Raw genomic sequence first — 17,094 nt, forward strand, 5'->3', positions numbered from 1 at the left:
ATTTAGTTTTTCACTTGCGTATAAATGAAAATGTCCCAAATCACCAGATGAAATGTTAGCTCAGTAAGCTTCTACAAAACCATACATATCTCTCTTGTCATAACAGTGTGCTCATGCTCTGCTTCGGTTTGGACACAAAACCCATTTGGTTAGGGTTAGCCGGGTTTGGTCACCCTAAAAACAGCTGGAGATGGTCCACCTCCCCACGGAAAAAACACCTGGTTTTGGTTTCCACAAAAATGGCTGGAGATGATCCAACTCCTGTGGAAAAATAGTCGGTTTCGGTCCCCACAGCCTCAAACTGCAGTGTCCCGTTTGGCAGCCTTGTGGCTTGAAATAATGATAAGACATTTCACTGAAAACCATGAATGTCAACTTCATAGTTATACTGGGAAAAAAATCAGCGGACCGTTAGGATTCATCGTCTCGGAACCGAAAAACAGATTCACATCCATTTGTGGCAATCCAATATTTGTGAAGATATTTCCTCTTTCTTTTGGACCCAAATGGTGGACCGCCCAACTGACAGACAGACAACCTGAAAGCCACCGTAACGTAACAATCTTGTAACGGGTCATTTTTATCTCAGCCCTGCAGCATTCTCCAGATTTCCGAGTCCCAGTAACAGTCGGAGTGAGTTGTTGAAACTGATATTATTGCAGTGTACGAGAAGCTTAATTTATTCTAATCATATTTAAATAAGATCCTTTCTGTGCGCTCGGCTCAGTTCCACATGAACGGATCATCTGATACGCGACTCCGATAACTTTAACATAATAAAAATACTGTCAGATCCCGAACAGTGGACCAGTGCTGTCAAGTGTGCACAGTGCATGGCTTCAGGGTATTGCCATGTGAGCCGTGCTTTTATTGCACACAACAGGGCTTTGTATCTAACTGCATAGTTATGGGACAGTAATAGTAGGGGAGAGTGGGAGTGCGCACGGGGATACATTCCTCCATAAATAAGTGACAACCAGAGAGTAACTGCACACAGCAGGAGGCCCCGCTCCTCATAAGACCTGGGTGCTCATGAGGCAAGTGTTTCATATTGTCTTTCAACTAAGAGGACCATCATTTACTCAACGCCGGCAGCTGTGAAAGAGAGAGCGACATTCTTGAGCCATTGGGGCGAGACACAATTCACTCACAGGTCCCTCGTGAGACTCTGCGAGAGGGAGGTCATTTTTTTGGGGGGGGCCCTGGAACGGTGACAGTAAAAGTGAAAAGAGGCAGGTTGTTCACACCGCAGGGATGTAATTGTTGCTTTGGAGGAGCTGCTTTAATTACGACTTTGGGTTGGACAAGGCTGACCCGTCAGTCGGTCGGTCGGTTGTGATGATGATGTGTGTGTCATCGCACTGACACTCGCCGCCATGGAGAAGATGAAAGCTAAAGAATTTCAGCGGCGTTTCGTCAGATTTGTTCACATTTGGGACTGTGTGAGTGGAGTTTGAATTATATATTGTCAAATATTTAAAGGCGCACTATGAGAGGAAGATATTTTAAGCAGAAGACTGAGATTTTTATGACTCTTTGTTTTCATGACTGAATAAACAAACTGACCTTATAGGACAAGACAATCATACTGTTTCACTTTGATTATATGTGGCGGACCCTGCCACCTGTCTAGCTTCAAACAGTGTTCTGGGGACCTTATTTTCCTCTGAGAACAGCTTGTTTATTCACATATAGAAAAAAGAAATATTTCTGACCTCATTGATATAATAAATATCAAAATTCTGAGTTTGGCTTTCTTCTCCAAAACTACACTGGTGTCCATTTTTTAATGTAAACGTTCGCCTGAAGCAAAAAAAAAACCCTGATCACATATAAAGTTTTAAGTTCACCCCGTGTCGTATGTCATTTCCGCTGAAACATCATGAAATATTTAAGGGATAGTTGTAACTTTGCGAAATGACTAGGCACAAAAAAATTCAACAATAAAACACTGTTATGGGCGACTTTGGACTCGTTTTCCCGTTGTCTGTCAGTCAATATAACACGATACAGGCATTTTTCAAAGAACCTTTCATTTTTATGACAGAGTTTCAGCTAAGTTCTTGTTTCTGAACTGTGTTTTGCCTGCTTCCAGCAATTATTCAGAGAGAAATCCATTAGAAGAGGATGAAATACCATGTTTGCTACCTTATAGCTGTTGCTCTCACCATCTGCTCATATAGGCATTACTGAACATGCTCTCTGGGGTTTTCCTACATAATAATTCTGGGATCCATAGGAAGCCAATCATTTATGCAGAGGCAGACCGGGCAGCATGAGGTCAAGTTTGTGCGCAGAGAACAACTCTCGGAATTGAGTGAGCAATCGTGGATAACTGTGTAAAGACTAGCATGGAGCTAACTCGGCTCCACAGTATAATTAAATGACTGCGTTCCCTGTCTATTGGCCTCCTAACAGTCTGCGTGTTGTGGCTGAGTGCCTGAGCATGTGAGCGAGCAAGAGGCAGACAGAGAAGTGGGTGGAAAAGCTAGACTTTTCTCCATATGTTAGACATTATCCGTCAGCTGCTTGCATTGTGTTTTTTCGTGACACCCCCCCCCCCCCAACACTTCCAATTACATGGCCCACAAACTGGCCCATTGATCCCCTCACGTTTTTTCCCGTTGAAGTGCGTCGATTTTTGCTCCTTCTTCCCGCAGATCCGGTCACCTACATCGGCAGCTGCGAAAGAAATGATCTCATGCAGGAACCCCACCCTCCCCCCCTCCCCACTTCGACCTTTGCATAAACACACATATATCAGCTACAGACATGACGTGTTTGCACAATATATGAAGCCGGAGAGCATATTTGCTGACTGTCAGGCAAACAGGACAGTGTTGCTTTTTTTTTTTTTACGAGCCTGAGACTAGCAGCAAACACAAAGACTGTGGCGTCTCCCGTGAGGCTCCCTAATTGGAAACAACACTCCCGGCAGGACTGACGCTTGTCTTAGTCTGTCTCGTTGATCAGATAACTCGATCGCGTATTAGCTGGCTGCCGTGTGCTCAGAGCAGTTTTGGATGTGGCTCAGAAGTAGGTTATGACACATTTGGATGCATGCTGGAGTCTGGTGGGCCCCCTCTGCAGGGACAGGGAGTCAAACAAGAGACAGCTTGCAGACAAAGTCCTGATAAACAGACTGTGTGTGCGTGTGTGTTTGTGTGTGTGTATGTGTGCGTCATACAGTTTGACTGGCACCTGCTAGTCTCTCAGTCCAGTATTAGGAGGAGATAATGCACCTCTTTGTCCATTTTACTTTCTTTTTTGCAATGCTCTGTCTGTCTTCCACACATTTACATTCAGTCCGGGACCACTCAATGGTAGCAGAAGAGCTTTTCGCCCGAGGGTGAGGGGCTGTAGTCGCTCCGTGTCCTGGAATGCAGTTGACTTTCTAAATCCCCACCAGTCTATCCTGGGGCTGCGGGGCAGGGCCTATCTCAGGCCCCTTTTTTTTTTTTCCACGTGAGCTACGTCTGGAATCTCTAAGCAAGCAGTTAGCTGATTCTCCCGGCCCCCGACTCACCGTCACCCCGGCTGTCCGTTGAATCCCAGAGTGCAATGGAAGAGGAAATAGCAGATGAGGACAAAGAGTGCACACTTGGGGAAGGTAATGAGCTTTCTGACATGCCACCCCGCAAACAAATTCAGATCCTTTGGAGGTTTCGTGTCTGTTTTGTCTGCTGAGTGTAATTTGGTTAGCAGTGGGGAGACTGTGTTTGGGAGTTAAAAATAGGATTGGGAGTACATGAGAGTGCTCTGAACTTGAGCAGTGTCGGGGGGTTGACGGGGCTTGATTGTGACACACGACCACGTAGTGTTTCTTAATAACGATGCCTAGTTTTGGGGGTTGTTTTCTTCAAAAGATCTGCAGGTGAAGTCGACAGAAATTTAGTGGATGGGAATAAGACAAATAGAAGTTGGATCACTGCAGCCGCAGAGCTTTTCGAAGCTTTTTTGCTGCACTAGATAAATCTAAGACGCGTCCTCCGTCTCAGTCCCCAACATGTCTTTGAGAGACAAAAACAAGCAATTCCTATTTCATCCACGGCTCACAGCGCGCTTTCAAGCTTTCAAAGAAGAAAAAATGGGAAGTCATATTAAACCACCCACCAAATAGTGGCAAATCACTTGAAATATCCTCCCGCAACTGTTGGAGAGCTGAACTCCGCGAGAGGTCCTTTATTTTCCACCATTACCCTCTGAAAGGTACACATTATAGCTCTACCTGCCTGTCTGGAAAACAAGGCAGCAGATCAGCGTGCTTTATTGCTTCGTTCTCCCTCTGTTTTCACACTCGAGCAGCTCACCTCCTTCTCTTCTCTTCTCTTCTCTTCTCTTCTCTTCTCTTCTCTTCTCTTCTCTCAACAGCTTTCAGATTTAGGGAATGTAATTGTATTGTCTTTGCAAGATGTGCAGAGATGTTCACATGCCAAAGAAGGCTGTGTGTTTGTTTTTATCTCCATTACACTCAGAAAATCACATTTTCATCTTTAAAGGTGCAAGACGTGAGATTCTTTGTTCAAAACATTCGATCTGTGTATTGTGTTGAACAGTCCCCCTTGGTGGTCCTGCTAGCTGCACAGCTAACTGAGCTAAAAAGCTAACAGTAGCATGGTTGTATAAAAAGAGTACGCGGTCATATGCTGCCCCTGAAAATGAATTCAAAGTGGCCAATTCTTATGTAGTACGTAGTTTTAATGTCACTTATTGCTGCAGAAGGGTGATAAAAGGAGCACGTTTGCCAGTTGCTGTAAAAGTTTGGGTCAGTCCCTCTTAAATAATGTGCTACCCACATATTTAATATCATGTTACTAAGTGGATCATGACGATAATAAATAAATAAAGACATTTCCTCCCAATATTTTTGAGTTAAAATGTCAGTTTTTCTCTCAGTCTCGCCAGGCTCTGGATGTATAAACAGCTGCTCTGGATTTGCGTTTTTAAGTTTTTCCATTAAAGTCTCCTCACATTAGTGGATTTCTTTGCCATTTAAAAAAAAAAAAAGAAATACACCAGAACAGCTGTTTGAGTTTTGTATTTTCATCACCAATATTGAGTCTGTCACACTGAATTATGGATTTATTGCTGAAATGCAAAACAACATGAATATGTAATGACCTGGGCCGACTCCATATCAGACAAATTTTTATGTCAGTGTTGCTGCTGGAGGGAATATTTAACATGCCTTTGCATAAGAAGTCACTTTGTTTTCCTGATTTTCTCACGTGGGGTGTGTTATAGTAACAGAGGAGAGCTGACAGTCCTGATTTCTTCCATTTTGAAAAAAGTTTTAGGTCACAGATGGGTCAGTTTGCCCCCTTCATGACCTGAAGAACAATACATACATGCACGCACTTGTTGTTGATGTCAAAACAATAGTATGTCACATGTGTTCTGACTCCGCTGTCTCTGTGTCGTCTCAGAACAAACCAAAAGCAACCTGAAGGTAACCTCCGCAGAGGACGCCGAGCACGTGAGCCGCAGACAGGCCTCCCCAAATGGGACGGCCCATTCGAGAGGGGACGCCAAAGGCAGTCGCACTGTCCCTCGAAGGCACACGTTAGGAGGGGCCCGCGGCTCCCGAGAGATCCTGGCCATGCAGCCCTCAGATATGGACAAGAAGAGGGAGGCCTTCCTAGAGCATCTGAAGCAAAAATACCCCCATCATGCCTCAGCGATCATGGGCCACCAGGAGCGACTGCGAGAGCAGGTCAGTGGGTTGACAGAAGCTTTGGTGTGTGGTGCTGTTGTTTGATTGCGCTCAACTTGTTAGGATGATCTGACGCATCCACTGTGTTTCTTAATGGCAGCGTGTAATGAGAACCCACAGAGAATTCCCTACTGCTGCAGTTCCCTGAAGCTCTAAGGAGTGTTGTAGTGTCTTTCAGCGCATTGTTTTTGTTTTCATTGATGTCCAGCAGGAGGCAGCTGTTTTGAGCATCTAATGTATTTATGTCTGATAGACCCTTTTTAAAAGTCTGTATGGTACCCAAACAACACCAGCCAGTTCTCCAGTTCCAGTTATCCTACATTTGGCAATTCAAATAATTGTGGATGTGCTGTACATCACTTTTTGTGGCAAGTCAGTTGAGAATATCAATCCCACTCTTGACTTTCCTCAACAGCTAGCTTAGCTTGATACAAAGACTCAATTTGGGCACATCATCATTGTTCAAACACTTTCATTTTAACCTAGGGACTCAAAAGAGGTAATGTTATTTTTTTTGTGTGGCTTTTGTCACCTTCAAGTGGCTCTTTGGTTAGTTGACGTTAGCAGACAGCGTTTCTAAATGTTAGCTACTGCTGCTCTCCAGTAGCGGGATGAAGAGAGGCGCCGAGACGATTCATGAGAGAATGTGCGTGAAGGTCACAACGTTTGGACTGTCACAACAAATAATCTGACCCGAGTCCTTCACAAAAAAATTCACAGTCCAGCAGCATTAAACGTAAACAAATCGTTAATGCACAAATCTAGCTAGCAGTTTCCAGTCTTTTGGCTAAGCTAACGGCAGCTGCATGATGTTCCATGCACATGAAAGAGTGGTATCAATTTTCAATTATCCAACTGTCTGCAGAAATATTTAACTTATTCTTTAGAATGACAACAAAAATGAAAAAGTGATACAAATAGATAATTTGTTCCGACAGAATCACATGGATTTCTAAGTGCTTCTGTCCAACCTTGGTGTTGGAGGTATTTTAATTTTCCTTTGCAGACTGAGGCGACCGTGCAACTGCAGAACTATTTCCTCCTCTCCTTTTTGCCGCAGGTCGAAGGCATGAAGTCTATCCTATAAATCTGCCTGTCACGTTTCCCTCCCACAGCTGCTTTGAAACTGTGAGGTGGTGTTTTTGTGAAGTAGTGGAAAACACGCAAAGCAGTTTGAACTGTGTTTATGCGCTACGATGGCCTCTTTAGGAGGCTCAGTCTGGTTGGTCTGCGTGGAGCCTGATGTATTAAGCACACACGTCCCGGTGTTGTTTTGGAGCTTTTTTTTTTTTTTTTTTTTTGCTGATTACAAAGTGTCCTCGTGCCTCAGCTTTGTGAAGTCAAGGGAGTTGATGGAGGTGGGGGAGGGGGGGTCAGCGCAGGCAGAGCCTACTGAAGGTGGACATTCAGCTCACCTGGTCATTGTCTGTTTGTTTGCTCCGGGTCAGAGGAGACAAAAGGGAGTGGCGGGGCCGGCTTTGTAGCCAAAACAATTGGAGTAATGGTGAGACTGGCACCGAGCCACAGGGGAGCTCCAGGCAGTGGTTCGAAGGCATTGTGCAAGAGTGATTTTGTGTGCTGTGTGGTTTTTTTTTTTTTTTTTTTTCCAGACCAGCCCACACAGCCAGTCCTGCACACATGCAAAGTGAAAATCCCTCCTCATGTGGAGCTCTTTTCAATCCACTGCACCGATCGTGAACTCCTGAATTTGCATCTGATATCAGTCGGAAGGGATGATGGTGTTGTGTTACTGCAAGGCTTTTCAACTTTGTGTGTATGTGTGTGTGTGTGTGTGTGTGATTATTTTTATCCATAAACAGATTATCTAAGAAAAAAATCTGTGTGTGTGTGTGTGTGCAATCATGATCAAGGAGAGAGAGAGAGAGGGAAAGAGAGAGAGACATACATACAGAGAGGGAAGGGTTTGTTGTGAAATGTTAGGTAGTCAGACAGGTAAGTTCAGCTCCGGACCGGGGTGGAGTCAGAGTTGCCATAGCGACCTGTGATGTCACCGCTGGAGGGGCTCAGTTTACTTGTAGGTGCCTGCTGGAGCGAGCAGGCTGGCTGGCTGCGCGAGAGCTCCGTGTGCGAAAAAAGCAGGATCGGCTTCTCTGCAGAACCAGGCGATGGCTCTGAAGATTGTCCGGAGGCATGACTCTCCGTACGTGAAGTCCGCGAAGGAATAATAATAATTATAATATTTTTAAAAAGACACACAGACACACACACAAAAAAACTTCTCGGATTAAACTTGTCACATCGGTGCCTTTCAGCCCGGGCAGAGGAGGAAAAAAGGTAGGATATAATCGGACTCTGTTTTTTTTTCTCTCGACATTATAAGAACTCCTCACACTCATGCATGGGTTGTCGCGCTTACAAGACAATTGTAGCGCTGCAGCAGGCTGTCAGGTGCAAACTTTTTAAGGAGCGAATGGCAAAACTTGAGGGTGGGGAGGGGAGAGAAAAAAGTGGAAACGAAAAGTCTCCGGGCGCCTGCTCGCCTCGCTGATGTTTTCGACAGACAGTAAATCACACAGAAGGTGCAATCACCTGCAGCCCATCCCCGTGGTCTTAACGAGGTGGTAATTTTGCAGGCATAATTGCAAAGCAATTGATCTATTGTGAGCGGAAGTGAGGGGTTGTGTCATCACAACATGATATCTCGTGCAACGATATCGATGGTGGTTATTATGGAGATTGTTGATAATAACCGACTGTTAAGTTGCTATTACTGCTACAGGACGGTTTTGCAGTCTTATAATGTTAGAATGAAGGACAACTTTTTACAAAAATCTCTTCCTTTCGATGCCGAATTCCTATCTGTCAGATGGAGCATGTCTTGTTGTTGTTTTTTGTCACTGTCTCGCTCCTGGCATGCATTGAAGTTAGATTATTGACTTTTTTTAATGGAGTTCAATGGAGGTTTTCCTCGTTTCTGGGACTGAATGTCATAACATTGCCTTTGAGGTGTCCAGGGTAGCTGGGTTTTCTCAGTGTCATGCAGTTTCATTTCGCTTGTGTATGGACTTTATGTTTTGGGTCTTTTCACGGTCATGAATAATTTAATTTGGAACTCATTAAGCAGGGCATTGTCTGTCAGTGCTCGTTTGAATTGGTAAAATGTGTGTTTTTAAGGATGCCGAATGATTTTACAACCAATATCTGTCTAATGGAGCCTGTTTTTCTGTTTATTTTTTCATTGCCTCACTCCTGGCGTGCATTGAAGTTAATTTATTGACTTTTTTCAATGGAGTTCAATGGAGGTCTGCTTGTTTCTGGGATGAGTTGCCATTATATATGTCATATACTGTGTCTCATTCTGCTTTTTAGAATTTGTATTTTAAAAAAGTTTCTCTCCAATTTGCAAGTTCATCCCTAAGATGCTGAAACACTGAAATGAGATGAAACAAATCAAACTACATGTGGCGCTTATTGTCGTTTTCTCTGAAATTACACCTTTGAGTTGACTTTGCAGTCAAACTCACCTGTTATTCAGGTGTTGGTGGGCGTGAGAGTCGAGTAGCGGTTGAACACATCATGTCAAGGAAGGAGAAATAAGATGCAGGCCGGTTCGAGCATGCATTTTCTGGCAAATGATTGCGCCGCTGACAAATTATAATAAAGGATTGATTGAAGACCCTGTTTGTCATGATCTAATATAAAAATGTCAAGAGGCACGCAGTCGTGCCCTGCTAATATGAGCCTCAGAAAATTAAAACAAAAACAGTGATGACAAGTTTATTGAGGCGTTTGTCATTTGGTGTCCTCGGGAGGGATGATTATTCTGCTTTGGGGGGAGAAAACAAGTCGAGTGGCTGTGAAATCTCTGAGAGATAGTGTGGGAACAACTTCGCACCCAGATGTGAAAGTGCTGGCCATACAGGAAAAACAACATGAGTGGCAACAGTACATGCTTCAGAGGTGAGAGAGAATCGTCTCCGGAGGTTTGAGTTACAAAGCCGGAGATTAATCAAGGTCAAGCGGAGGTTGGGAAGACGATACGGCTCGAGTCTGAAAAGCGGACGACCCCGCTCCGCCCAGCATGACAGCACACACACTCACACACACACTGACGTATTCTTATATAAGGTACCCCTCCGTTCCTCCTCCGTCTCTGTCTGTGATCCTCAAACCAGCCACAAAAGCCAGTGGTTTAATTTCCTCCTCTCCTCATCATGCCTGCAAAGACCTGGATCCCACCCAAGGGAGCAGAGATAATATCCCATTTGCCTGACCACCACCCATCCTCTCACCCCTCTCTCTCTCTCTCTCTCTCTCTCTCTCTCCCTCTCTCTCCCTCTCTCTCTCACTCATCTCTGCCCAGGGGCCTTGACGAGCACAAACCGAAGCGCTTGACCGATCACAGATACACTATACACACTCTGAATTCCCCTCCTTCCGCCTGCATTTCAGTGTCTGTGTGTGATGAGCTGTGACTCGCAAGGCCAACGGTTCCTCTGCAGAGTGGAGCGGCCATGTTAGGGCGGCTACATGTGTGCAGCTGTGGGCTCCAGACAGAGAGACAGGCAGGCAGACAGGCAGACAGTCAGGCAGGCAGACAGGTCTGTCACCCCTCCATACTGTGATAATTCAGTGGTTGATGAGAGCACAGATTATGGTAACAGTTTGAGCATCAACATGGGTCTTTCAAGCGCAGTGTTTGACAGGTGCCAACAGTTTGTGGTTTGGACACAGTCAGCTGTGTCAGGTATTTGAATGCACCAATCAGAGCTGAGCAGCATGAGAATGAGAGTCTGTTTGCTTCTGGTGCCAGGAAGAATATATATATACATGTATAATTGTTTATTATACAGAGAGAAAACATAAGATGTGAAATCAAGTTTTCAGACAGCTTTTCACTCACTTCTGGTCAGTCTTAGCCAACAAGTGTCCCACATCTGCAGGGTGGGTCAGCGTGGAATATATCGTCATACAATCTCTCGAGAGGCTTTATTGATAAACCGGAGCCAAAGTCATTTTGTGTTCTGAACTTAGCCAGATGTGTGTCTTGTATTTGCTCCAGAGTTTTTGACTAAATGTGGGGGGTTTTTTTTGGGCTACAGTGATGTGCCCACACTGTAAAATCTGACAAACCAAGTCATTTTTTTGTTGTTAAAACTTTTAAACTCGCACAACTTGAATTTTTAAGGTTAATGTGAGGGATTTACAAATGTAGCCTTAAACCTCCTGGAGTGCTCACACATCTGGGCCGCCCCGATAATATCAAACAAGTTCATCGAACATATTTTGCATTTTAGATCTGCGAGATCAATGAGTGAGTCATCCCAGAGCAGCTGACGGTGCTGCCAAGTAACAATAAACATTCAAGCGCTTGAGGCTATTGTAGCTAGCATACTACTGCTGACAGAAAACTCAAAATATCTCTCTCCCTCTAGTTCTCACAGAAAAATAGAAAACCTGTGAATCATCCGGACCTGTTTGTGTTTCTCTCAGTACACCGCATTACTACAGTGAGTTGTTGCAACAGGCTAACCCACATTTCGTTTACGTCTGCTTCCCCAAGACATGACATGAGTGATCACTGTAGAGCCATGAAGTCAGAGCACTGAAGCCGCGACCCCCGCAACTGTTCATTCAAAATGTGTTGATATTGAACATGTTTCCAAATTGCACCAAATCCAACACTGCACTTCTGTGGGTCCTCAGCGATAAACCTGCCAAGTGTGGCGTAGATCTGATGAACGTGTCTTGAGATGTGAGCGTAACACACAGACACACAGACAGAGATTCCCTGCTTTAAAGTTAGATGTCACAATTGTTGAACATAGCCAAGTTTGCAAACACAAGCCTGGGCATTTTAGAAGCCAGTTTTTCTTCTCAGTTTCACATGATCAGTTGTAGGTAACTGTCCAGGCTCAATTCCAACAGCGTGGCCCCGTCTTACTCTACAGCTGTGTTATTGGATAAAGGCAAAAAAGTTTTTTGAAACAAGGTTTTTCGAAAGCAATTGTAAAATCTTTCTTTGTCTGTGTCTGAAGGCAGACCCCCTTTTGAAGTATTTTCTCAGGGTGAGTGTGTTGTGGTCAGCAGAAAACAAAGTTTGCCAACAAGCAACAGCATAAGCCTGTTTATAGCTGATGTTATCAAAAAATCACAAAATGTTACTCGATAGCGAGCCGGTGACCTTTATTGCTTCATCCATCAAAGTCAGACTTCACCAACACGTTTCCGCCTGCAGAGTTGGGACTTTCTCACAGAATTTAAAGTGCTACGGGGCGAAACGGTAACATGTTGATGATGATGATGATGGTGATAAAACAGAATTTAACAAAATAGACATTTCACAGCCTTGTTGATGATGAAATCCTGACAGAAGAGGGCACGGAAAAAATGCTTCTGGGAACAAACAGTTGGCACAGGCTTTCAAAAAGTCTCACACAGGAAGAGATCCATTTTAAGAACTACCAGTTTGGCAGGAGGTCAGAAGAAGATCAGCGATATAGATGACGCTGGGGGAAAAGAAAGAGGGGCTGCGTTTAGCAACAACAGCAACATCAATAAGATGGCAGGGTGCACAATATCTGCACGCTCCCACCAATTCACGTTGAACAAGGCCACATAGATAGCGCTCGTTTGTCATAATAGACAGTAGATGTGCTCTAAACTCTCCCTCTGAGTCTTATTTCTTTTCTTTTCTTTTTTTTTTTGAGGCTCTGCAACATTTGGCCAGTCCCCCGCATACTTCTCTCTGTGGGCTCCTGGCCCCGCTACACTCTCTGCTCCTCAGATCCAAGGTCGGCTAGATAACGCTGGCTGTGAGCATGCATCAACTCCCCGCAAGGGATCTGACCATGATCAGAGGAGATGAGAATAGAGAGGGAGTTTTTGTGGGGGGAGTGTTGTTCCTGTTTTTAACCAGATTGTCCAAAAAAAAAAAAAAAGGGATCATTGTCTCCACTCCTGGCACGGTAGTCCTGCTGTAATTAGAGTATCACAGGAGTTTAAAAAAGAAGATTGGCCAGCAAAGGAGGCATGTGATATTTTCACAAAACACCTCTTTGTCGTGGCCTTTATTGCACCTTGTGTCTGAAATCACACAATCGGTAACTGTGTGCGGCAGGTCTGCGGCAGAAACATCTGTTTTTAATCATCGCACCTCCTCCGCTGACCGTCGGCAGCAGGAGCCGGACCGTTTTTTTCTTAATAGCATCTGCCACCTCTGCATGAAGTAACACTTTCAGAAGCTACCTCGAGTAACACAAATAAGAAGCACAAGGTTAATGACGGGGCGTGCATTGACCTGGCATTTAACAGGGGTTATGTGGCGGGAGTGGTGGGGGTGGGGGTTGAGTTTTAGGGGATACGGCACCCCGGCAGAGAGGACAAGCGGACTGCGGAGTGGCGCCGAGGCTGTGTCTAATCCAGAGTGTCGTTGGGGGGGGTTAAGCCGCTCTGACAGAAGGCCGCGATGGACCTGCCTCTGATCACTGCTGATAATGAGTCAAGCCAGACAGAATTTTACACACTGTCTCAAAGCGCAATGCCAGTGTGTTAATCAGACCAGCTAATCAGGTCTGAGCTCTTTTCAGCGTACAGTTCTCCATCATAACAGGGCCGCATTTAGTGCAAGCCGAGCACAAAGGCTGCGGTCGTCGCGAGCATTGTTGTCACCTCTCTGGTTATCAGGCAGGTACTCGTTAGGAGGGCCGTAAAAGGCGCAGATTTTCTAGACATATTTGCGGAGAACAGAGTTCACGTGTCTGGAACCTCTTGAACTATACGCCCTGACATTCCTCTGGGTACAGTTAAGACTGTCAATACAGCAGCTGAAGCCTGAGGAGCTTCTTCTGCAGACCTTTCCTTTACTTATTTGAGCAGCTTGACTGTTGTCTCACAAAATTACTAATCAGTTAGACTGTTGTAATACTGAGAAGGTAAAAGGTAGTGATATTTTTCAAGAAAGGACAATTTCAACACATGACAATGGGCACAATTTACCAGGGCTGCAAAGTGATGTCTTTAAAAGTAGCACTATGTAGATTTGGAGAAGAAATTCCAACTTGGAATTTTAATATTTTCAATATTATTGAGGTAATAACACAAACTCTAATATTTATCTTTTCAATAAGTGAATAAACAAGCTGCTCTCAGAGGAAAGTAAGGTCCCCAGAACACTGTTTGAAGCTAGGAAGGTGGCAGGGTCCGCCATATGTCAACAAAGTGAAAAGGTATGAAGTTGTGTCCTTTAAGGTCAGTTTGTTTACTCAGTCTATGAAGATCTTTCTCTTCTGATTAACATTTCTTCCCCAAAACTACACAGTGCTCTTTTAAATGTCTTGTTTTATCCCTCTTCACTTTAATATGAAAAGCAGCATAATCAAGTATATTTTGTTTTTGTTGGATGATATATTTTTCTCAAGCACAGTGAGAGAGTCATTTATTTTTTGTGGAGAAATATAGTTGGATGGTTGTTGTGACCTCCTGTATATTTTGACACAGGTTTGTGGATATTCGTGCTCATCCTGTGCTGCCTATGTTGCGTACCCCTTGTCACAGATGAGCAGGAAGGGAAAATGTATTGTCAGATGTTAAGTAGTTATTTTTTATTGTCGACCAAGTAAACGGTAATGGGGTTATTGTTGCAGCTTCACTTCCAATTTGCGTCACTAAGAACCAGCGTTAATAGTTTAACTAACTAATGGTAGAAAAACACACCATAGGTTTCTATCTATTCATGTTTTGGCCAAAAAAGTGATGGAGGACTTGACATATTTACACGGACTAACTAATGACATGAGATTAGTTTCATTGTCAGTTACTGAAAGGCCTTGTAAGCTCTCCTCCCTCAAATGTCACATGTTTCCCAGACCTGTTGGGTTGGTCATTTGTTTGTGCACTTGCTTTGGTCCTTTGTTGGCACCACTCAACTGTTTTTCTTGGCAGGATGTTTCTGTCCCGTCACCAGTCAGCTTTGATCGAATGCACATGCTGCTGTGTTGATGCCTCAAAATCTCAGCCGTGTATTTGTGTTTACTGACGTGAGTCACAGTAACCAGGTGCGGGTTTGAAAATCTTTCATTTTTGACAGAACGGTTAATATTTTTGATATATCGGGGAAAGAGATTCCGAGCCTTTACGACCCCCAGAACCAAATGGCGAGCGAGCAAGAGATGACTGTTTTCCCCCCCTCTGGTTTTCTCTATCTGTGCCCCTTCGCTTTGCAAGTCTTTGCATGCAGCCCGACATCTGGACTGCACCTTGGGCCAAAGGTATGAACATAACTTCAAAAGGCAAAGCAGAGACGGAGGCGCACCATGATGATTCCACCACTGACAGGACCCGCTCCAAGCATCTGGCTCAGACCTCATTTTGATCTCCGGCGCTTTATCTCCAGTGAGCCCCTTCTCAGCGGAGGGGTGGTGGGGTGTGGGAGGGTGAGAGCAAAGCATGGCAGCAGCTCGGCTCCTGCCTCTCTAAAATGTTTAAAACACGTCTTCAGCAGATAGAATTAGAAGGCAGGGTTTTTCTTCTGCCAAACACGAGGACACACGCTGATGGGGAACACCTGGAATATGAGTAACTGTACAGTGGGAAAGTGTATGTTTCAGCTAATGGAATCAGCAATAAGTTAAACTATTTGACAGAAGTAGAGCGCGCGCTGCAGTTCATCACAGCACCTCCTCCTCACGTTGACGCCGCAATCTGCCCTCAACTGTAGCTCACGCTCTACGTATGCCAAGACTGGCGTCCGTGTAACTCTGCTCCGGCTTTGTTTTGTTTAGGCCCTTTTGCACTTTTTTGCAGTTGGTGGCTAAACAACAAAAAAAAAAATGAAGCCACTCACACGAGCCTGAAGTGCCACACAGGAAAAACTTGTTGCTAATTTAGCTCCTCGAGCGCAAATGGGTGCTGCTTCTGTGCCACAGTTTCCTTGACAGTGAGAGCTGCAGTTTCACGACTTGTCGCTCACGGCCGGCTGAGTCATCGAGGGCTGAACACTTGGGGAGCGCGTGCGCGGCGTCTCTCGTTGTGTCTCTCACGGAGGTCAGCAACGGGTCAGCTGGGTCGGAAGTGGATAATGAGGGAAGTGCATCGGCAAGAGGGGGGGGGGAAAACAAAACAAACGGGCGGTGATAAAAATAAGTACGACAGATAAGCACGGAGAACGAACCGCAGCCGACGGTGTTGACATGGCAGTGATGTGTAGCAGTTCAAGTGTTAAGGGGGAATGCAGAAACACTGGGTATATTCTAACAAGCTTGATTAAAACTTAAGTTTATTTATGATTATCTGGCCCTTTATTCACACACACACATGCACACACCCACAGAGAAACTCTCCTCTGAGAGAGCGGGTATAATAAATCTTAGGCTCAGCGGAGGAGCCTCTGTGGTCCTGGGTGACTTGTTCATTAAGCATGAATAGCAAAGCCATTATCAGGGGCTGGTTTCATGGGATGAAAAAGGAGACGTGACACTTGACAAAAAACAGCCGAGACTTTTTTTCCAATTCTACAGCATAAAGGTGCATAGAAAAGTGCTAGAACTGGGACCCTTTGATGGCTCTAGATTACATGTGAGTTTATGTGTGCGCAACACGATGTAAAAGATGCAGGACTCCGATTTCTTCCGAGCTAAAAAGAAAGCCCTCTTTGTCTCGGTGGCCACAGTGCTCGCAGCCACACACACACACTCACACACATTCTCAGATATACACCGAGAGAGGCTCAAATTAGACTCGGAAGGGCCTTTTTCTTTTACCTCAGGAGAGACGCTCTCTGGAGACAGGCCGCGGTTCGCGTGAGGACGTGTCAATTAAATGAGTCTCTCGGAAATATGAGCATGGCTTTGTCCGCTGTGTATATATGGATGGGCGCTCGCTTTGTGTTTCATTATAGAGGGATCCTGTGTTTTTCGCTGGAGTCGATCAAACATTTAGCGGGTTATTCTGGGACGCTCGGAGCTGTGAAACGTGTCTCGCTCCTGACGAAGTGATATTAAAGGAACAAGCCCGGACAGATTGTGGCTCTGCTGGCCCGTCAGCAAATATTTTGCATGTATTTGTTTGCTCAGAGAGGAGGTGAGACCTAATGTGTGCACGCTCGAACGTGCGTGCAAGTGTTGCCTGCACGACTATCAAATGATCCGACAGTTTTGGTAGAAGTCTGGACCTGTAATCTTACGCAACGTCTTGACTTGAATACATGACCGAAACCACAACACAGATCCTTGTCAATAAAACCATGTACACTTGGCAAGATATATTGCTCTTCCCACTGGGATCCCAACGGTTGTTATTATTATATAATGCATCAGCAGGGCTCAAGACTGCGACCGTTAAGTTCCATTTTGGGACCATTTTCAGAGACGGTGCGCCTAAATATTTTAAGGAGCACCAGTGCTTTAAATTTTTTTTTTTTT

General features: G+C 44.8%; 1 protein-coding gene across 12 annotated transcripts in view; it reads left to right on the forward strand.

The window, feature by feature from the left end:
* The window catches only part of si:ch211-285f17.1 (sickle tail protein), a 116,161-nt gene that overhangs the window by 63,393 nt on the left and 35,674 nt on the right, over positions 1–17,094 (forward strand). For 10 of the 12 annotated variants that reach the window (XM_037079678.1, XM_037079674.1, XM_037079672.1 and 7 more), the window contains exon 2: positions 5,427–5,713. In XM_037079678.1, coding sequence (XP_036935573.1) covers positions 5,427–5,713 — 287 coding nt within the window. Of the gene's footprint in view, positions 1–3,463; positions 3,611–5,426; positions 5,714–7,769; positions 8,009–17,094 lie in introns of those variants that run through there. The other 2 variants (XM_037079679.1, XM_037079682.1) reach the window with 2 other exon arrangements.

The sequence above is a fragment of the Acanthopagrus latus genome, chromosome 19 (assembly GCF_904848185.1).
Source record: "Acanthopagrus latus isolate v.2019 chromosome 19, fAcaLat1.1, whole genome shotgun sequence".
NCBI lineage: Eukaryota > Metazoa > Chordata > Actinopteri > Spariformes > Sparidae > Acanthopagrus > Acanthopagrus latus.